The sequence below is a fragment of the Oryza glaberrima genome, chromosome 12 (assembly GCF_000147395.1).
Source record: "Oryza glaberrima chromosome 12, OglaRS2, whole genome shotgun sequence".
NCBI lineage: Eukaryota > Viridiplantae > Streptophyta > Magnoliopsida > Poales > Poaceae > Oryza > Oryza glaberrima.
Genome location: NC_068337.1, coordinates 833081 through 855584, shown reverse-complemented (window position 1 = coordinate 855584; position 22504 = coordinate 833081). Strand labels below are relative to the sequence as shown.

General features: G+C 38.8%; 2 protein-coding genes across 4 annotated transcripts; both read left to right on the top strand.

Moving 5' to 3' along the window:
* The first annotated feature begins 4122 nt into the window (after positions 1-4122).
* LOC127757305 (probable WRKY transcription factor 29) lies at positions 4123-7930 on the top strand. Of its 2 annotated transcripts, none has more exons than XM_052282808.1 (3): positions 4123-4308; positions 4453-4557; positions 7106-7930. In XM_052282808.1, exons 1-3 carry the CDS (start codon positions 4229-4231, stop codon positions 7587-7589), a joined length of 669 nt encoding a protein of 222 aa, XP_052138768.1. In that variant the 5' UTR covers positions 4123-4228; the 3' UTR covers positions 7590-7930. The 2 variants fall into 2 exon arrangements, with proteins under 2 accessions (XP_052138768.1, XP_052138767.1); XM_052282807.1 differs by having other exon boundaries at positions 4124-4308; positions 4447-4557; positions 7106-7929.
* An 11642-nt stretch (positions 7931-19572) lies between these two features.
* LOC127757762 (probable WRKY transcription factor 63) lies at positions 19573-21552 on the top strand. Of its 2 annotated transcripts, XM_052283336.1 has the most exons (4): positions 19573-20304; positions 20463-20576; positions 20696-21026; positions 21105-21552. In XM_052283336.1, exons 1-4 carry the CDS (start codon positions 19943-19945, stop codon positions 21228-21230), a joined length of 933 nt encoding a protein of 310 aa, XP_052139296.1. In that variant the 5' UTR covers positions 19573-19942; the 3' UTR covers positions 21231-21552. The 2 variants fall into 2 exon arrangements, with proteins under 2 accessions (XP_052139296.1, XP_052139295.1); XM_052283335.1 differs by having other exon boundaries at positions 20696-21552.
* The last annotated feature ends 952 nt before the right edge of the window (positions 21553-22504 follow it).

Here is a 22504-nt window from a genome sequence, read left to right as displayed (position 1 = left end):
GAATGAATGTATACTAATGTCGTGCTAGCTGTTCAGATATTTCAGAATATGTTTATTGTAAGAAAAGGTACGCAGCTGTGCTGGAAAAATCTTCTCTTCTATTTGATCTGGCCCCACCAATCCAAATAAACTAAAGCCGTAGTGTCTGAATTTGTCACCAGAAAGTCATCAGCTCTTCATTACTCTACCAGCTCTCATATATCTGCAACAAAATAGTACTTGGAGGTGATGCGGCCACAACTATAGCCACAATCTCAAATGGCTAAAATATTGCAATGTGGTGTTCTAAAAGTCCATATTGTCTTGCTTTGTGGTCCTTGACAGTGAAATTTTTAAATATTGCTAGTTAATTGGTCGTCAGATAGAATATGAGGTTAAATGGAAACTGATGCTTTATTATCTCTTCTACAAAGTAGAGTTGAAAATTCGAACAGCTCAAATGGTCCATGCTGCCAACTAATTCATTTCCATGCAGAGTTGATTAAACCTAAGGGCAATTTTTTAAAACTTTTTTGCTTTTCTTTGGGAGAAAAAAATCATATGGACAAGCAACTAAGTTGGCACACCTTTTTCTTTTATCAAAACATGTTAGTTTAGTTGCCATTGTCATGTCAAAATATTCATATAGGAGTATAACTTATTGACAGTCTATGAACACCAACTGTATACATACATATATTCCATATTTGCTCACTGTTTATTTTGTAGGTGTAGAAGTACCTGAACTAGACTTGGAGATGTGGTCCCACTAACTTGTAATAATAATAAATCTGTGAAGAATTATTTAGCCTGCTAATAAATCTGTCACAATTCAAATATTAGATTTTGCCATTCTTGCTAAAATAAGATTTTGAGAAGGATAAAAAGAAATATTAGGTCACTGACAGGACTGCTTATATTTACTATGCCATATTCCCCTGAAAAATCCAAATGGTAGTAGGAGTATATGATTTCCGCTCCATGATGTCATTATCATGGTAACTATTACTACCTCCGTTTCAGGTTATAAGTACGACTTTCTAGCATTATCAACATTCATATAGATGTTAATAAATATAGACACATTCGTACATTGGAGTATATGAATGTGGACAATGCTAGAAAGTATTATATAATATGAAACGGAGGTAAGTAGCACTAGTTTACATCAGGAGTCATTAACAAGACTTGTTCGTCTTCCTTCTTTTATAATTATCATTTGTCTTAGAACTGCTTTAAAAATACTACTTGGTGGAAGATTGTCTAAAGGGATTGAATATTATAAGCACTTGATCGATTCCTCTGCTTACCTGTGCCGGTAGGATTGATTCACCAAACCCAATATTTTGTAATGAAGCTTCACTCATCCTATTTTTTAACTAACAACGTAATATATGACCAATCTGAGAGACTGCATGAACAAAAGAAATTAGAGCATGAGCTGTCCTCTTGCACATGGAGTTGCATTGACATTATCATTAGTTTAATTTATTGAGCCAGCCTCTCCTTTGTCGATCAGTTCATCTTCGTTATAGCTTCCTGTTTCTTTTTACATATACACTAGCTAAATGATCATGTGTTTGGTACTACATTTTCTTTTTAAGAGAAGTTTGTATGTTTTGCACTGACAAGCGATCGTTTCTATATATGGATTATCATGGACAACCGTAAAATTCTACGAAATGTTGTCGCACATTTATTTGTCGTACCTTCCGCAATTGCCATCAGTTGACCTCCGTTTAACCTATGCAAAAAGCTCATTTTATCCATATAAAACATCAACCTAGAGAGTTCTTCATGTATTCTAAGGGCAAAATATTTTTTTTATAAAGTTAATGGAGCTCACCTAGCTACGATGTAAAAAAGATCAAAAATTACATTTTGTACAAAGAGAACACGTAGAGTATAATATTATAGATCAATATTAACTACAAAATATATCCACGTGGTTTAAATCTGCTCGGATAGTTGTGCTCCTTGTGATGGAATTATTCACATCAAATTTAAGTATTAGTCCTAGGCTCTGTTTAGATCCTACACTAAAACTTTACACCCTGCCACATCAAATGTTTGGATACATATATGGAGTATTAAATATAGGCAAAAAAAACTAATTACACAGATTACGTGTAAATTGTGAGATGAATTTTTTAAGCCTAATTAGTCCATAATTTGATAATGTGGTGCTATAGTAAACATTTGCTAATGACGGATTAATTAGGCTTAATAAATTCGTCTCGCGGTTTACAGGCTAAATCTGTAATTTGTTTTGTTATTAGTCTACGTTTAATGCTTCAAATGTGTGCCGACATATTCGATGTGACACGCCAAAACTTTACACCCCTGGATTTAAACGCCCCCTAATTCTTTAGACATATGTTAGGGGACCCCTACGGTAGAAGTAAATCTAGGGTCTGTTTGGCATAGATTCAGCTTCAGCTCCATCTCTTCTGGTGCTGGAGTTCAACCAAACAGTTCTAATTGCATCTAAAATAGAAGCGAATTAAGCTGGGTGGAGCACTGTCAAAAAATAAACTAGAGATGTGGAACAGGATTTAGGTTGCTCCACAACTCTACTCCAGACCCAAGTTCTTGAGCTAAATTTAAAAGTTGGAGCTCTACCAAATAGACCCCTACTGTCATGAGTCGTGGGGGTTAAAGCAATGCAAACAACCAAAACAACCATATGTGTATCCCATCGGCCAGGCCAAACTCAGCCTGAATGGAAGAGATGGACCAGGCTAGGGGATTATGAGCAACCAAACACACCCTAAGAGTTCTCCTCCAATCTCTTTGTAGATCCGTCCTTGCTTAAATGGGTATTGCGGAGGCGATGAGTGGCTGCACCAAAAATTAGCAGGCAAATTTTGTCATAGGACACCCAAATTTATGTAATTTGCTGATAGATATAGAAAAAACATGTCACGGTTGAAAAACATCCTAAAAACTAATAATTTGCTAGAGGACACTTTGACTCAATTGGAGAGATAAATTCTTAAGAAAGATGAGAATATCCCTAGGACCACATACTTCAAACATGATATTAGAGTAAAAATTTAGAAATTATGCAACTCTAAATTTTCCATCACTCTAAATACAGCACCAACACACATCATATTCCACCTTCACTCCATCCTCAACTCAAAAGCTTTTGACCTAGGGGCATTCTATCTTTTTCAAGAATTTCTCTCATCAATTGAGCCAAAAGTATCCTTTAGCAAATTATCAATTTTTTAAGTGCCTTTTAGCCATGACATGTTTTTACTTTTTACGATGTTTGTCAGTAAATTACACAACTTTTGAGTACCGTATAGCAAATTTTTGCCAAATTAGTACTCCCTCTAGTTTTAAAATTCTAGACATTTTGAATAATGTTGAGATCAAACTTTATAACTTTCACTGTTAATAACTTCAAAAATATTTAGTTTGAAGATACTATAATAATATATATAAATGTGTCTTACAATATGCTATAAAAATATTTGTTGTATATATTATAATTAAAAATATAGTCAAAGATATATTTTAGAGACTGAGTTATTGTCCAAAATATCTAGAATATTATGAAACCGGAGGAGAGGGATTAGCAGTATAAGAAAAAAAAATAGAAACACAATTAGACTGTAATTTATGGTGGGAGCCACAAGAAACGTCAAATAATTCATTTTTTAAACTGTGTTTAGATATAGGGGTAAAAAATTTTGCCATCTCACATCAAATATACGGACACACATTTGAAGTATTAAACGTAGACTAATAACAAAATAAATTTTAGATTTCGCCTGTGAGACGAATTTATTAAGCCTAATTAATCCATTATTAGTAAATATTTACTGTAGCACCATATTATCAGATCATGGAGTAATTAGGCTTAAAAGATTCGTCTTTTAATTTATACGCAATCTGTGTAATTAGTTTTTTTTATATTTAATATTTAATGTGTGTGTCTAAATATTCGATGTGGTAGGGCGAAAAATTTAGCAGTCATCTAAACAGGCTCTTAATTGATAAATATACTGTTATTAGTAAAAAAAATATGGAAGGCAGAGCCGCAGAGGAGGTGTCGATGAGAGGGCGACGCGTGTTAACGTTGAAAAATGGCCGTCTGCCGTCGTTGTTTAATGGCGCTATAAATAAAAGTGGTCAGAGACGAGCACCAATTCCCACGCCTTCTTCTTCCTCTCCCTCTTCCCTACCAAGCGAGACCACTCGGCCCCCACAAAATCTCCGCTTCTTCTCCGAGACCGAGATGGCACTCGACTCTGTTCCATCCTACCCCAGCGATCTTGGATCCAGCAGGGCCAGGACGCCGCAGCAGCAAAGGGTCAGGTAGGTCTATTGCTACCATTCTTTTCTCCTCCATCGATCTCTTGCTTGCAGCAAAGGGCCTCCCCATGTGTGTGTAGTTCTTGATCTGTTCTCTCTTCATTTGTGGTGGGTGCGATGCCATTGATTCTGATATGGTAGCCCCAGGAAGGAGGAGCGGACATGGACGACCGACACCTACGCGCCGTACGACGACGGCCACCAGTGGAGGAAGTACGGCGAGAAGAAACTCTCCAATTCCAACTTCCCAAGGTACCTTCCGCCCTCCATTTCTTTTTTCGCACTTCATTTCCTTCCCCCAAAATTACTAGACTTCATGCATGCATCTATTTTTCTTTCCCTCAAAGGTCATATTTTTACTGTCTTCCATGGTTAGAATTCGCAGAACGGTTAATTTCAGATTTTACTAGATTCACCAAGCTAATTTTAAGGACATGCAGAGTACTTGTATTAGGTGAGTGAACTATGGGTGGTGATCTGAAACCTTGGGGAATTTCAAGTTCCCCCTTTGAATTTTGGCAGGAAAATTTTCTTCATGCCATCTTTTTTCTGAGAAAATTGCAATATTGGGACTGCAAACATGGGGGCTTCGCTGTTTTGATACTCCGAGTGAATGACAAATGGGCCCATCTGTGTGTATGAAATGTGGGTCCAGTGTCATTATAGCAAAGGTTAATGTTTGCAGTGTCATAATTGCAAATCCCCGGTTTCTTTAGTTTTCGCCTATTCGGTAGTTCTGGTAGAACAGCTCCTACTCACCAATACCTTCCAGAATGGAAGTGTGTTAGTGTGGTCCAAACAGAGCTGTTAACAGGCTCCATATGTGTGCTTAGTTAGTGTTTACATCTTGAGAGCGAATTTCAGTTGAAACCGGAGAACAAATCTAGCAGGGACTAGTTCTGTTCATGTAACTCGGTAACTGCGCTCTCATGTTCACATTTCTTAAATATTTATGGGTATAGCAGGAGTCTTATTTATGGGGCCAAACTATAGTCTTTGTTTGTGCAGATTGTGGTTTACTATAACCCAAATCATGTCGATGCCTAGTATTGTGTCCATTGTATATCAGCAGATGGTTTGGTCAATGCATTATTTGGGTTCTTGAAATGAACATTCTTGTGTTCTGTGGACACAAATTAGGCTGCATGGTTGTCCGCTAGTCATCTCTTGGTAGAATTGCGAGGGGCACCTTTTCGGTAGTTTGGTAGAATAGCTCCTACTCACCAATTTCTTCCATAACCAAAGTGGGTTAGGGTGGTCCAACAAATCTGTTAACAGGCTCCAGATGCGTGCTTAGTGTTTACATCTTGAGCTAATTTCAGTTGAAACCGGAAAAGAAATCTAGCAAAGACTACATCTGTTCATGTAAATGAACTCACATGTTCACATTTCCTTAAATATTTATGGATATAGCAAAAGTCTCATTTTTGGGGCCAATCTCTAGTCTTTGTTTGATCAGCTGGTGGTTTACTATAACCCAGGTCATGTCGATGGCTAATACTGTGTCCAGTGTTTGTATATCAGCAGACGGTTTGGTCAATGCTTTAATTTGGGTTCTTGCAAAGAACACTCTTGTGTTCTGTGGACACAAATTAGGCTACATGGCTGTCTTCTAGTCATCTCTTGGTAGAATTGCAAGGGGCACGTGTCGAGCCTGTCGGCAGATGCCTTTAGTGAGCAAGATTAAAAACTAGTAAATTGACCATGGGAAAAGAACCTTCATAGCAGCAATCTCTTTGGCAATCGACAACTCAACAAGACATATAAAAATTTGAAAAGTGAGACCATATAAATAAAAAATATGCAAGTGATTCTCTTTTATTGCCTGTCATCAGCGACTTGTTTGATATCTAATGTTTTCCTACCAGAATATATACTACTTGTGTTTTTCAAGCACATTTTGTTTGCAAATATTAGCGTGCATGCCGACAGTCTCCACAAACTCTTTTTTACTTCCTTGGAGTTTGATTGGCATGCAGCCTGAGGGAAGACCCTACATATCTTGTTTGCTCACAAGAGCTTGCTAATAGTTGCAGTCATTTCTTTTTGCAAAAGGTAATTTATGAAAGGTCTGAAAAGTATGTGTTGGCAACCGCTCCACCTAATTTAGGTAGAGTAAATGTTCGTGGAGAAAAGTGCAAAAGAGACATGATTTAAGAATAAAAATGTTTTTCCTGTTGTCTTAAATTAAGGTTTGTTACACTGAATGACACTGCACATATATATGCAAACTGTAAAGTACCACGGTTCAAGAACTGGTAAAGAAGAATAACTCAAGTTGGTACCCTAAAGGTGAGATTGCGTGAAGATGAGTTGAAGAATGTGTTGTTCAACCTTTCAACTTGGAATATAGTAGGAATGCAGGATAGTGCTGGCTTTGGTGTCACCAAGTAAATGAAGTTCCAAAATAAATTAGTGACATTCTGAAAAATATACCACGTAATTTTTGTAAGTAAACAGATCAACTAAGTTTTCTGATGGCATTCTGAAAAGTATGGTAATAACACATTGGCAAGCGGCAGATCGGAAGGTGATCCCAAAAGAGAGAAAAAAAAGGGAAATTCCACTGTATGCTGGAATGGACAGTAGTTTCAGTGCAGTCACCATCATTCTAAATAAAGATAAGCTAAAACGGTGTATAACAGCAGCACACAGAATCAAAATTTCTGCTCTTGAAGGCAACTGCATTTGTACTCCCTAAATGCTACCTGGAAAAAAAACCAATCCCTTATCTGCAGTAATTTGAGGATTTCCAGCAAGAAGGTATTGAGAATTTGAGATCATGGCTTTCTATTTGCAGGTTCTATTACAGATGCACCTACAAGAATGACATGAAGTGCCCTGCTACGAAGCAAGTCCAGCAGAAGGACACTAATGATCCACCATTGTTCTCAGTCACTTACTTCAACCACCACACCTGCAACAGCAGCCCAAAGATCGTAGGCAGCACTCCTGATTCTACTGTGCAGTCGAGGAAAGCCATTTCGATCTGCTTCAATTCACATGGCAAAACCGGTGAACTGCCCACATTCTTGTCACCATCAGCTTCATTGTTGTCGCCGAGCATGCAGCCGTACAGTTCCAACCAGCAACCTGACATGAACACCTACAGTCGCCAGTTTCATTGGGCAGACACATCGTCATCTACAAGCTATGCTCCGGTTAAGATGGAGGCGGACGATTATGCGGAAGCAAGTGCTTCGCCCAGTACAACCGGTGCTCTGTCGAGGACATTGCTGCCGATCGGTCAGTCAAGATGCATCGAGTATTTCCATTTCTTGTGATGATTTTGATGGAAAGTGAAGGAGATGAATATACATTCTGAGGAGCCTCTTGGTTGGTGCCAGATAGGGTTTTATATTGGGAGGTGGGGATGTTGTGCTGATGAGATTCCATATACTAGTGGCATTATGTTGTTTTCTTCTTTGCATGTAGATTCAAGCCAGATTTTTGTGCTTGAATGATGTAAAGAACTGAATTGGCATTTCTCTATCTAGTAGGAAGGAGTACGTGATACAGAAAAAGGCTAATGTAGCAGAATCTGTTAAATAATACGGAGTACTAGTATAAAATTAAGGAAAAATCTGACAGTAAATTTGCCTGGCTGTTACTCTAATTTCTATTTGCAGATTATCGTTATTTCTTCGTAGTTCCTTAAAACTTGTGATTGATTTGTTCGAGAATTTAGTTTTACTTAAGATGAGTAGCGGAGTAGCCCCGATTTTTGGCCCAGAGTCCAAAAATGAAGTCCAGTTAGTCGGCCCAAACAGTCCACGAAGTAGCCCAAGCAGAACATCAAGTGCATGCTTCTTGGTCTCGACCATTTCTGCATGCCTTCTTCATGGTGGTGTCCGAAGCAGATGGGAAAAGAAAAGGTATACCTGAGGTCTCTCATAGTGTGGTCGAGTTACAAAATTATCCTGTACCAAAAAACCATATACATATCCTGTACCAAAAAACCATATACATAGTAATTTTTAACTTATAAAGTCGGGTCATTCTAAATCTTTAGATGGTTTTATCCCTGGTTTTGTTCGATGTGGCAGTTGACTTAGCATGTAACCCACGTGAGCCCACATGTTAACAACTACTTCCTCTCCTCTCTCTCTCTCTCCACCTCTCTTCCTCTCTCCTCCAGTCCTCCCCCATCTTCTTGACGATGACCAACGAGAAGAAGGGCCAGTGCGGTGGGCGTGGCTAGCGGTTGGCGGGGGAGGAGAGCAGCCGGCGACAGGCAGGGAGCACCGGAGGCTTTGTGGGCAGCATCGCCTTCCATGCCTTCAACGATGAGCTCCGCGACACCTGCGAGCTCATCGGCCCTGTCCGTTCCCTCTGCCTTGCCGTCGACCCGGGTACCTCCTGCGCGGCCGTGAGCTCCATCTCAGCCTCGCCGACTGCCCCAGTAGTAGGCTCCGTAGCAGTGGTAGCCACTGTGAGCCCGTCGGTATTGAGATCGCCGTCCATGCCATGTCCCTCGTCTTGTCTGGCCGCCCCCTCGAGTTCGCTACGAGGTACCTGGCGGCGCGGCCGAGATAGGAGTAGCAGGATATGGTGGTCGCGCTAGAGAGCCACGACACCGAGAGGATGGATAGGGCAGAGAGGATAGGCGACAATGGCGTGGTGCGCCGGCTTTTATAGCTGCAACAAGGGAGGACGAGGAGTCGAGGACGGCGTCAGACCACGGGGCCTCTCGGCTTCCTCAGCCGGCCTCATACGCTCCTGTCGCTCCTCCTCCGCCGGTATACTTTGCTCTCCCCTTCCTCGAAGGACATATTAAGCAACGACCGACCTAAGCTTCATCATCTCCACGACTAGTCGATCTCGGTGACACTTCCACCGCTGAAGCCCAGCTCCTCTCCGTCGGTAGATGCTCTTCTCCCTGCTCGTCTTTGCTAGCAAGCGTTGCTGCTACCATTGAGGGCCACCGCCAACCGCCGCGCGTCTCCGGTTCTCGCTGCCTGTCACCGCTGCGCTCCTTCCCCGCAAGCCACTCTTCGTGCCCGTCGCGTCAGCCCTTCTCCCCGTTGTCCATCACCAAGGAGATGGGGAGGACTGGAGGAGAGAGGAAGAGAGGTGAAGAGACAGGAGGGGAAGTAGTTGCTGACATGTGGGGCCCACATGGATCCCACGCTGACCTAGTTGTCACGTCAAAGAAACTAGGGACAAAACCACCTAAGAATCTAGAGTGACCCGGTTTTGTGAGTTGAGGGAAACCATATATGTTTTCGGTTCAAGGATGATTTTGTTACTCGTGACAAGATGAGGGACCTCAGGTATACTTTCTCCTATGAGAAATAGAAGAGCCCTTCCGTTGTCTGTTTTGGGCCGGACTTGCGGGACTTTATGCATGTTTTTTATGGGCTAGGTTTTTTGTTTCAGGAGTGGCCCAGAAAGGTCCAAAACCAAGTGATGGCCAACCTCCTAGTAGTAACCACACCACATGAGGCCCATGTGGGCTTTTCTTTCTTTTTTTTTAAGGAATAAGTTCACTTTTCAGATCCTCAATTTGCTGCCAAGTCTGGAATTCGTCCCTGAACCGAAATACCAGGTATATCCCATCCCTCAATTCATAATACCGTGTGAACTTTGGTTCCTCGACAGTATAGTGGCCAGTTTTGATTGATGTGGTGAGTGGGACCCAAGTGGGGCCCATATGTCAGCGGCCAACTTTTCTCACTCCTCCCCTTCTTCCTGCTCTCTTCCCCATTTCTCTAGGGCAGTGCGTGGCAAAGAGATGGGTGGCACACTAAGAGATGCTAGGAGATGAAGGTCCAATTTATATTAAGTTCAAGTCCACCTTGGAATTCAGGAGCAACCCGTACTAAAATCGTCGCTCATAACTCATTCAGACTTCGTTTTCGATGTTATACATATATATGGAAAGCTAACAAGATCACCTTTCCAATGGGCCTGGTCTCACGTCAAAATTCATTTTGATTCAATGAGAATTGTTGAAATAGGAGAGCGTCCATGATCTGTCCAGTGTGCTACATCACCGTCTTTAGACCCGTTGGGCCGTGTATCTTGTTGAAGTCCATCAGGGACACATCCAGGGATCCTCGGTTTTCCTTAGAACCTATTAATTTAGTAATCGTCAATGAATTAGGGTTATGTTTTGCTTACATTATTCTACCATTGCAGTTTCGCCGCTAGTTCGATTTGTAGATCCCCAATTTGTGAGATTCATCTTATATTCGCAATATATTCAGTTTGCATCTTCTACTCTCTTGCTTGTGTCCTCGATTCGCTCGCAGGAGATAGCCTTATCGGCGAGGTCAATCGTGTTTCAGCTCGATTGATAACCAACCGAGGAGTGATGCAGTGGTGGTGAGAGGTTTGATCGTCCTGATTGAAGCTTTATAATCATCAACGCCGAGTCTAGTTTCTCATGAAAACTCACCCAATTGAAGTTTCCGTTAGCCAAAAATCACTACATATTATATCGATCAAAACCACCGTGAAAAGTGGTTTATGATGTTGTTTGTCCTGTTGTGGAATTTAAGGGTGAAAAGCAATCGATTTTATAAATCAAGTTGTAAAATAGACTCTAGACAAAGTTTGTTTGAAGGACTAAAAACGGAGTTTACCTAAATCCCAAGTCTTTGAAGTACGCAGTACTGTTACGAGTGGACTCACGCCCCCACAGCTGAGCCCACAAAAGATAGCTAGCTTCATGGTTCCTAATACAGTCATGTGCTGCAAAATACTCCTATAGATAAGATGTGAACGCACGCTGCAGCTAGCTAGTGCGCGTCCTAGCTTAGCTTTGGCCTGCATTCGCTATCCAGGAGCCGAACGCCAACTGAAAGCTAGTACTATACATATATATTTTTGTTGAAAGTAAGCCTTTACACTTGATTATACAAATGTGTACAGAGGACTGAAGAGCATTTCAGGAGATAAGCTCGATTGATCGAGCCGTGTTCGTCGTCCAAGGAAGGCTAACTGAATCTGCAGCAAAAGAAACAAAAAGACAAAGCCAGTCAGAGGAATTAAAGAGATAAAAAGAAATGAAAAGCGAGGGAGAAAGCAAATCTAAGGGACGATCATGCATGATATCCTATTTTTTTTACAAGTTGCCTGCAAATATGCGTGGTCAAGTTGTTGTACGTCCACCTGATTAACTAGCGTAAGCATGACTAACATCGATCTGATGTCACAGCTACATTCGATCGATATCTCTCTCACCATCGTTGCACTGTAGTACGTACGATTTATAGTCCAAGCTAGCTAGGTGAATGAATATATGAAATCGTCACTGCCATGACGAATTTTGGGTGACGTCGTTGGTGAAAGCGATTAATGAATACATGTATTACTCTCTCCGTTCTAAAATATACCAATGCCTATATTTTAAAACGGAGTGAGTATATGGTTTCCCGTTTAATAGAGAACGGTTTCCCTTTTAATAAAGGTGTCCTATACACATAAACATACTATACTTACAATAGTTATTGTATTGCATCGATATATAAAATTTTATTTTAAAATTCATTATATTTTAACGGTTCTAACAAATATATCCTCTAAAAAATTGTCTGATTTTTTTATTTTTTATGTCTGAAATATAATGAATATTAAGGTTGAGACTTTACAAATATATATAATATTATTAGAAATATAGATTTTTTTTATGATATTGTTAGTTGGTGTATACGAATTGTGGATCGGAAACTCGTGTGCACAAGATATATTCTCTCTTTGAAATTATAGGAGAGACACGATGCACTGTCGTTGCACTTTTAGAATTGGCAACCACTAATCAAAGGATCTTATATATTTTAGATCGAGTCATACCTATATAATTACTATTATTACGAGTACTTTGTTAGTCTATGTGATACTTTTTTCTCACTCTTTTAATTCAACTGGTCTTCTTATTAAAGGAGTTGTGGATTTGTTTTAATTTTCAGCAACACAACTTTATTGGCTATCACCATTTCCCATATCTTAAAAAACTTATTAATTTTCTGCGGTAAAAGGTCTCTTGTAGTCTGACACTTGATGCTTTCGAAATCTCTGAAATTTCTTTCGAATGGGAAAATACAAGGAGATTTTAGCAAAAAAGTTAGCATAATGTCGAACAGCCTCTCAGAAAATTACCTTTTGAGTCGTCTCTCATCCAATTTCTACAATTTTTTTTCTATAGACTATATATCCAAATGGTTATTATGTATTTTTCCTATGTTTTTCAAGCATTTATTTTTACATACGTACTTCTATCAGAATCATGCATTTTTCATATTTATTCTCCATACGAGGGTTTATTGTGAAACATATATATATGTATCTATATATATATATATATATGTATCTATATATATAGGCAACATATCCTATGCACACATGCCCTCACGTGTACACACGTGCACACCAACTAAAAAATGTCACCAAAAAATCTAGAAAAAATCATACACATACTTTCAATTGTATTACACCTAGGGTTAAAATCTTAACGTCAAATTCATTATATTTTAGCCGTAACAAAAAAAACAAAAAATCTGACAGTTTTAAGGTTGCAATTTTGTCAGAATTTTATCTTTTTTGTTATTCTCTATGTAGAATGAATTTGAAGATGCGACTTTGCACGTAAATGTAATACTATTGAAAGTACATGTATGAATTTTCCTAGAATTTTTTGTGATAATTTTTAGTTGGTGTACATGGTGTGTACACGCGAGGGCCTGTGTGCATAGGATACGCTCCCATATATATATGTATGTATGTATGTATGTATGTATGTATATGTAAGTATGTATGTATGCATGTATATGTAAGTATGTATGTATGCATGTATATATATACATACATACATATATATACATATGTATACATGGATATACTATACTGCAGATGGGGTGCGTTGTATTAAAACACAACCCACCCCCACCCCCCCCCCCCCACATTTCTTGTAGTACTGATAGTAAAATGATTACTATATGAATATGCATTTACCCTGTAGTAATGTTGTTACTTCCCGCACATATTAGCCATTTTCTTTACACCTGCTTTGTACGGTTATACCCCGAACTTTTAAGATCTGGGAACGGGCGGCCAAGGGAACGGCGTCGGCGTCCTCCAGCGGCAGGCGGCGGGAGAACGGCGAAATTGGCCAGCGACGGGTGGAAAGGAGTCGCCGCCGCAACCGCGGCAGGTCGGAGCCGAGGGGAGGTGGGCGGACAAAAACGAGTGATGCCTCGAGGGTATCTTTCCTCTTCTTGTTCTTCTTGTTCCTCTTCTTTTCCGGTGTGGCCCCGGCCGGAACCCCAAACGGGGGCGCGTCTCATTCTCCGTCCGCGCGTTCGCCGCGGCGGCACCGGCGGCAGGGTGTGATGCCACGGGGGATGGGGGATGGGGATGGAGGCGGCCGCCGTGCGAGAGGAGCTGCGGCGCAAACGCTCTGACGATAAGCAGTGGCGATGCTTTCCCATCTCCTGCAAACTCGTGTTCTCATTTACTCAGATCCTGTCTGGAAAGAAGGGCGGCGACGAGCAGCTGTAGCCCCTCACCCAGTTGTCGGCTCGTCACAGCCCCACACGATGGCCGGGGAGAAAGAGGATTGTGGAGGCTGATGTCCAAGAGAGAGGGCTGCCTGCCTTCTGGATCCGAAGGCCCATCCTCTCCCCAGCCGATGACGCCATGCCGGCCTCCTCATTTGATTGATGCATCCTCATCATCAGCCAAAGCGGCTTGCACAAGGCAGCGAAGTTCAGATGGTATGCTTGGATTATCGTTAAGTTTCTGACAAACGCAACAATTTTGTGATGCTAATTTGTTTCTGCTGCCTGATGCTAGCTAGTTACGTCTGACAATATTGTCGATAAGCTTGCAGTTTCTGAAAATTTTCAATGTAGCAGAGCTATCAGTTGATTAGCCAGCAGTTTTCTGCAATTTTGAATTAGTTCAACAGAACATCACTAGATCAGTCAGCCACGTGATTAGCAGATATGGTACTAGTTTCTAAAATTTTGTAGTTCATTTGAGCATTGTTGATCGGGTAACAATTTTTCTGAAATTCCCTGGTTCAGTAGAGCAACACAAATGAATTTCCTTTTATCCTTCACTGAATCAGTTAGCCATATGATTTTGATTTTGAGATATGAATATACAGGTTTGTGATTTTTTTCGATGTACTACATACTAATTACAAGGACGTTTCCATTCTTAATTTTCTTTCATTTCTTAATACTTTATATAATGTTGAGGCTCTTATTGCTATTCTTCTTGTATCTACGTATTTTCCCAACAGTGCTTCGATCGGGTCATGGTGTGCTCCACTTCGCAGTAACATATATGTGTTCCTGAGGTATGTGAAACAATAAACTGTTTCATAATTTTTTATACTAACAAAAATAACTTAGTTCTTGCATATGTGGTGTTACTATCATATATCTTTAATGAGTGGGGAAAAAATCAAGGTGAAAGACTGAAACAATGCCTATAAAATTCCAAATTCACATTGCTTCATATTCAGCCGTGCCTCATTATATTCTTCATGTATAGACCACTGTTATGCGAAATCTTGATGGATCTTAGACTTGATATCTGGATTAATCCTGTTATTTTCAAGTTTGTATATTTTAAATAGGTGCAGTGTGGGATACTGTAGTTGAGGCACGGGTTGATGGCATGTTGATGAGCCAATCCTGCTGCTCCAATTGACAGCTTCAACGGGTACATCAAGAAGAAGATTTTTATTAAAATGTGCTAATTTTTTGATGTTCTGAAAGTGACTAACAGTGATCTCTACATGCTAGGCACTTTCTATTTTATTGGCTTCTAATCTGTGTCATTTATAGTCATACTGAATGTAAATCGAGACTTCTCGTTGAAACCACCTATTGGAGACACTAGCAAGGACACACGAGCAGGGCCATAAAGATTATTATGTGGCATGGCACAGGACTAGCAGCAGCGTCGGCAGGGATGTGACTGAGTCTGGTGCCGGCCATATCCATCATTGTTGGTGGTGTTGTAATTTTTTTATTTGTTTTTGTGCATTCTACAAATGTATCACATTGCGTGTGTGATCAGACAACCGTTGTAATTCTAAATCCATTCAAACATTTGCCGGATGTGCATAAATGTTTTACTCTTGCACTCTAAGAGTAATTTATTTACTCAAGGAAGGTGGATGAAGAAAAGCACAAAGTAATTTATTTACTGAGAGAAGACTGGACTAATATATGTTGCTATATCAAAAGTTTTTACTTCTAACTTGAGTGTAGTTTATTTACTGATAGAACATTGGAGCAAAATTTTAATGTAAGGAGTAATCTAACAGAAGGGCTAAGAATTGCCTGTGATAAGGGGTGAGAATCTATTTACTAAGTAATAAATTTACTAAGATAAGGAGTGAGAACTACCTGTGAGTAATCCATTTATACTAACACAATGAAACAACTGAGAGTAAAACATTTACTGAGAAAATGACGTGGGAAGAAAAATCAGGTGTGAGATAAGGGTTGAGAACTACCTAGGAGTAACACATTTACTGAAAGATGAAAGAAGAAATAAACTGAGAGTAAATCATTTACTAATAGATGGATGTGTGAGTAATACATTTACTGAAAGAACAAATCAACTGTGAGTAAATCTTTTACTGAGAGAAAGACGTGGGAAGAGAAAAGGTGCGAACTGGAGGGGAGGGAAAGGTGCGGGACGGAGAAAATGTGCGAATGGGAGGGGTGGTAAAGGTGCGGGTTGGTGGGTGGAGGGAGGGGGGTGGGTGGGTAGGGTTTGTGAGGGGAGTAGTTTAATTATAACACACCCTGGATGCGGTTTAGCGCATCCCTATGTATACATATACATATACATATATGTGTATATATGTAGGTATATATATATATATATATATATACATATGTATATATATATACATATATATATATATATGTATATGTGTACATACATAGATATACATATACATATACATATACATATACACATATACATATACATACATATACATATATATATATATATATATATATATATATATACATATATATATATATATATATACATATATATATATATATATATATATATATATATATGTATATAAAACTCGATCTACTACCGATCGATATACTACTAACAAGCAGAGGTGGAAACATGAGCCCTAGGCTTGTCTTCTTAATCCCTTGTAAATACTTTCGAAAATTCCTGAGAAGTTTGAAGATTCAACGAATTGTATTGGCTAATTAAGCCCTAGTTTTTATTGGTTGAGCTCTAGTCTTAATTTGTAAATTCTTGGCAACGCAACGCAAGCTGGCCTACCAATGAAATATAAAAGATCACAAGCAATTAGTGATGCAGTAATTACACCAGACTACCAAAGTCAAAAGCTTATGGCTGTCTAAACCGAAAGATGCGTGCTATATGGATTTAAAAATTTAAAGCCTTTCCTTTTGGTCGGCTCACCACCGATCAGAATAAATTTTGGTCTTGGGATTATCTATTCTCATGTATGTTCCTTTAATTCTTATATCTCCCCAGCTCTATACTTCTATAACTCTTAATATTTTGAATAATAAAATGGTCTTTAAAAGCAAATATAATGATAGGCTACAAATCAACTATAAGGGCAGTTCCAAACCATAACACTAGACATAGTTTTCATAAACTCTACATCATCAAGAAACTAGTACTAGACACTACTCTTTCAATGCAAACACCATTATTTCATACTTCAATTTAATGCTACTTATCTCACATGATGTATTGGATATTCTGTAGAAACCATGTCTCATGCAAGACATGATTTCCTTCTCTTTTCTCATTTATTCACTTGCCACCTCATTTTTTATCATAGGTGGCAAATTATTTAATGCTATGGACACGATCCTAGTCATTGAGTTGGGAATGCCCTAAGCACACCCGGAAGTGATAAGGGAAGAGAGAGAAGGAAAGCGAGCTACATATTTACGTAGCCAGCCGTAGTACGGACTTGAAAAACATTTTGTGTGTATGAGATGTGAGACCATATATTAATGGTATAGTATACATTTATAGGTAACTATTGCATGAATGAGCTATTAAATTGACTATAGATGATTTTGAGTTAGTAGTTGGCTACACTATTAAACTTGCTGTAAAACATATTGTATCTATCCTATAATAATTGTATTTCTAGGACTTGAATGTATAGAGATGCACTTGTGGCTAGGATGTGTGGTTTCAACCCCGAGGTCCGGTGTTCAATCCACAGCACACAAATTCTTCTTAATTGTCACAACAGAGTATTAATGGTCCCATTAATCAGTTTTCATTCAAATTTCTCCCTATTTTACCCTCAACAACTCTTCCACTTTTACCTATACATCATTTAATAAGGGGTATAACAGCATTTCTTCTCAAACCTTAATATGTACTAACCAACCTAGAATTACAAGGGCATAATATTATTTCTTCTTAAATCTTAATACTATCTCCGTCCCATATTACTTGTCGCTTTGACCTTTTGCTTTCAACGTTTGACCATTCGTTTTATTTGAAAAATTAGTGCGAATATAAAAAATGATAAGTCATATTTAAAGTACTTTTGATAATAAAACACGTCGCAAACAAATTAAATAATAATTTTAAAAATTTTCGAATAAGACGGATGATCAAACATTACATAAAAAAATCAAAGCGACAAGTAATATAGGATGGAGGTATCATGTACTCCCTCCGTTTTAAAATGTTTGACACCGTTGACTTTTTAGCACATGTTTGACCGTTTGTCTTATTCAAAAAAATTTGTGAAATATGTAAAACTATATGTACACACGAAAGTATATTTAACAATGAATCAAATGATATGAAAAGAATAAATAATTACTTAAATTTTTTTGAATAAAACGAATAGTCAAACATGTACTTAAAAAGTCAATGGTGTCAAACATTTTGAAACGGAGGGAGTACTAAGCAACCTAGAATTACAATTTTTTGGACGGATGTAGTATCTTTTACAATAATTTTCTATTATAACATACACAGTAAATAAATAAGTTTTTACTTTTATTGTAGTATTTTTAAGATTAATCTATATATGTTTTTATAACTTCTTCAAACTAAATATTTTCCAATAGTGAAAATTCTAGAAGTTTAACCTTAACCTTATGAAAACATTAAACTATAGGAGTACATTTCTTTAATTTGGTTTAATTCTCATGTGCGTTCCTTTAATTTGGTTTCAAAAATTCTCATGTACGTTTCTTTAATTCTCACGTAAGTTCCTTTAATTTGGTTTCAAAAATTATATATTGTTGCTTGCTCATCAATCATGCATAGATATATAGGAGTACTTTATATGGATATGTATGTAACACGGAAACGTGACACAAAAAGCTGCTTTCAATCGTGCTTATATATACTGCTATATATGGGCAAGTTATTTAAGTACTCGATACTAGTTGCAGCCCTCAATCAGTTGGATCTTACGCGAGCGTACTAATCTTAGGCAGTTAGTAACTTAATCATCTTTTAGCTTCATTGGAATGTTCCGGTCGATGGCAAAGATCGATACAATACATTATATATTTGATCTCAATGTTTATCTGTGCTAATTGCAACACACGCACGCGCAGTCGATCGGAGTGTCTTTTTCTGATTTATATAATTGCAGATGCGCGTTGAGGAAAGATGATGACCTCAGTTAAACTGCAGATCGATCTATGAGTTTTAATTACGACATATATATCATGAATTGCGATGAACGCCGTTGCTTGTTTTCACAATTTCACATGTGTGTGTGTATATATATATATATATATATATATATATATATATATATATATATATATATATATATTTATCAATTTATGGACGCGTTTTCCAGCCGCCGGGGTTTGAAATTCAGAAGTTAATTCTGAACCGTAATTTGGTTGATTGCATGGACGCGTGTGTACTTCCGTTCTCCATCTGCAGCAACATATATTCTGACTCTGTCCGATCGAATCGAGTCCAGATGGAACCTCTGAACATGCAGATTAATTTGCAGTTGCAGGGTCACCAATTCTCTCTGCATGAGTGCAGGGTGAACCTGTTGGTCAATAACTACTTATTCCAATCATCAAGTTGGAAGAAGTAGAGGGAAATTAAGCTTTTATTTATTGTTCATCAGAAATTCAGATGATGCAATATGAAATGAGATATGATGCACGCAAGCCATGGATTGGTGAGGCAGGCCAAGTGGAGAGATAGCACACATACATGTGTTACACGAGTGCTTGTGCTGGTAGCAGATAGCATCCATCGATCGTACATCAGGTACGTCGTCGGTCTCGTCAACGTTGACGACGAAAGCAACGTCTTCTCATCCAAGCAAACCTAGCTAGCTGTTCTGCTGTTGTGTGGTAAGTATTTTCAGTTTCACAGCTAACAGCTGATCAATTCCAAGCATCTTCTCTTCTTCTTCTTCTTCTTTCCGAGAGAGAGATCGAGCTAGCCCACAGCATAGTACTCCGATCGAACGTGGGAGAGCTCACCTACTGATCAAAACTACGAAAGGCCGGTCTCAGGCCATCCATATATAAAGGATCACACACCACAATTAAGCTCTGCAGGCTTAGCTAGCTGATCCAATCAACTAAGGATTGGATTAACTAGCTATACACACAATTGCATATACTAGCTAGCTAGCTAGTACATGGCAGTTACTGAATCAGTTTGTTTGAGTGATGAACAACAAGCAGTGGCAGTGAGGGAGGTGGCGCAGGTGTACGAGCTGATCAAGACGCAGCAGCCTCTCCTCCTTGTACACCAGCAGCCGCAGCAGCTGGCGCATGGCCTCCTCAACCACGCCATGCGAGCCCTCAACGTCGCCCTCTCCGTCATGAACCAACCACATGCTTCTTCTTCTTCTGCTGCTGCTGCTGCTGCTGGTCATCATTTTCCGGTGATGACAATGATCAAAGCAGAGTCTACTCCGGCGAACAGCCCTGCTGCAGATGTTTCAGACAACCACGTCGCTGGAAAGGCAAGAAGATCATCACCCGCCAAAAGAAGAAGGTATCAATTCTCAATCAACCTATCCATCGAGTTCATAATTATATCTGATTCTTTCTCTGCCTTTTGTGCATATATATGAAGTTTGTTGCAAAATCAGATGGTTGATTTTCTAGCTCTCTGCCTAATTATTGTTGTTACTATGCATATGCTTTTTGTAGGATTAACTGTGAGGACAAGTCATCGTGGGTTTACCACACAGTCGTCCCTCATGAAGATGGCTACCAATGGAGGAAATATGGAGAGAAGAAGATCCAGGGCACTCACTTCACAAGGTTCATATCTATAATTATATACCGCAAATAGTATTAATTTTTTATAATGAATTATGTCCAGATGGCGATTCATTTCAGGTTGTTAATTACATGCAAAAATATGTGTGTACATGTGGCAGGAGCTACTTCAGGTGTACGTATAGAGATGACAGGGGTTGCCTGGCCACCAAGCAAATCCAACAAGAGGATAAGAACGACCCACCCATGTTCCAAGTGACATACAGCAACGAACACACCTGCACCACCACTAGGCTTATTAACAACACCAATAATAATCCTGCAGCCTTGCACAGCTTGACGGCTAATCCAAATGGTCACCCTGACGATGATTCAGATGATACAATCCTCACCAAGATGATCAAGCAAGAACAACAAGCTGCTTGGCTGCCTTCTCCTCCTCCTGATCTAACAACCATTTCTAACAATTTTGATGAAACGCCAGGATTACATGTGAGCCAAGAGGTGCCTCCTTGTTCATCCAATTCCTCTGCAATATCTCACTACGCTGATGAATTCGATCATCATCAGATGGGGCAGCAGCTGGAGACAACGGTGATGGAGGAAGCATTAGGGCTAGGAGCAGATCTGGATGATCCTTATTTCTACGATCCAAACCTTCTCCTCATCTATGAGAACCTCATGAACTGCTACTAGCTAATTATGGCTGATTAGCACAATTTTCAGAGAAGATACAAATTACTGCTCTTTGATGAGTGAACCTTTAAGCATTTGAGAGCTAGCTTAGTTCGTAGAGTTCAATATTCCTGGACATACATATCAGGACAAATTAGATTTTGTTGCACATTTGTACTTGTACTTCTTCTACTGAACCATCACAGGAAAAACCAAAAAGCAATATTGTCGTTGGAAAAGAAAAAAAAAACTCTTTTAGTATAGTCCATTTTCTAGCCAAAATGTCCTCTTGTACTGTTGGTCGCAGGCTGGATTGTTGGAAAGAAGTGATTTCTTTCGAAGCGTCGAGCAGTCCCTTAATCTCTCTCTTAATATGAGTAAACATGTGCAGCTTAAAAAAAATTTTCCTATGAAAAGCTGTCATACGACTATAAGATCCTCTGATGGTGTAAAAGTGGGACGGTCTTCTTCTCTCTTACCTATTATGAATTGTCATATACACTTTCAGCCTCATATGTTGGCCTAATAAGCTAAAGCAAAAAACCAAAATTTAAATTTTTCAATGAAGTTAATTTTAATATATTTTCAACGTAATTTCTTTTTAGTCTTGGTTTTTAAGTCGCTACGAATAAATATGTAATAGTTTTACCTATAAATTAATTTTTATTCTCTTATAAACCGTTTTGACTTATTAGGGAATATGGGCAACCAATGAGACCGTTTTCAAATTGAATGATTTTTCTAACAAAATTTATATATATAAGTTTATTTGATATTTTTAACACAACTTTTTAATAATTAACTTGTTCATTTGTACTCTCGAATATTATTACAAAATCAAATATCCATTTAGGATAAAATGGACCGGGCCTCAATTGGATAGATGAGATCAACTTCTACGGTAACGGGTGAACGATAAATTCACACAGTCATGTTTTATTTTTTCTTTATTGTAACGACTACAAATCATTGTAGCGTCAAATATATTTCACCTTGCGCCTCAGTCAGCTTTCATCACCACAGCACTACTACTTGCATGACTCAATCAGTTTTTCTAGTTCATAGGTCAGTAAATCATTTGCTATGAGAATTCCTTTTGAATTCCTGTAAAGGTCTAATCTTATGCTATTTTTAAGAATAAATGGAGTTTTAATTACATTTAGAAGTTAGTGAAACTCTTACTAGATTTCTTAAAAATGCGCTCTATTGTGAAGAAGTCTCTATCTAGAATTCTCGCGTGGGAAGATAATGATTTTCAGCAAAAATAGAGCTGCTCAAAACTTGCAGAGAAGAGA

Excerpts from the sequence above, each read along its gene's own strand:
- LOC127757305 (XM_052282807.1), top strand. The coding sequence starts at position 4,229 with ATGGCACTCGACTCTGTTCCATCCTACCCCAGCGATCTTGGATCCAGC. Across the intron at positions 4,309-4,446 it reads CCGCAGCAGCAAAGGGTCAG|CCCCAGGAAGGAGGAGCGGA; the intron begins GTAGGTCTATTG and ends CTGATATGGTAG. Across the intron at positions 4,558-7,105 it reads TCCAATTCCAACTTCCCAAG|GTTCTATTACAGATGCACCT; the intron begins GTACCTTCCGCC and ends TTCTATTTGCAG.
- LOC127757762 (XM_052283335.1), top strand. The coding sequence starts at position 19,943 with ATGGCAGTTACTGAATCAGTTTGTTTGAGTGATGAACAACAAGCAGTG. Across the intron at positions 20,305-20,462 it reads TCACCCGCCAAAAGAAGAAG|GATTAACTGTGAGGACAAGT; the intron begins GTATCAATTCTC and ends TGCTTTTTGTAG. Across the intron at positions 20,577-20,695 it reads CAGGGCACTCACTTCACAAG|GAGCTACTTCAGGTGTACGT; the intron begins GTTCATATCTAT and ends TACATGTGGCAG.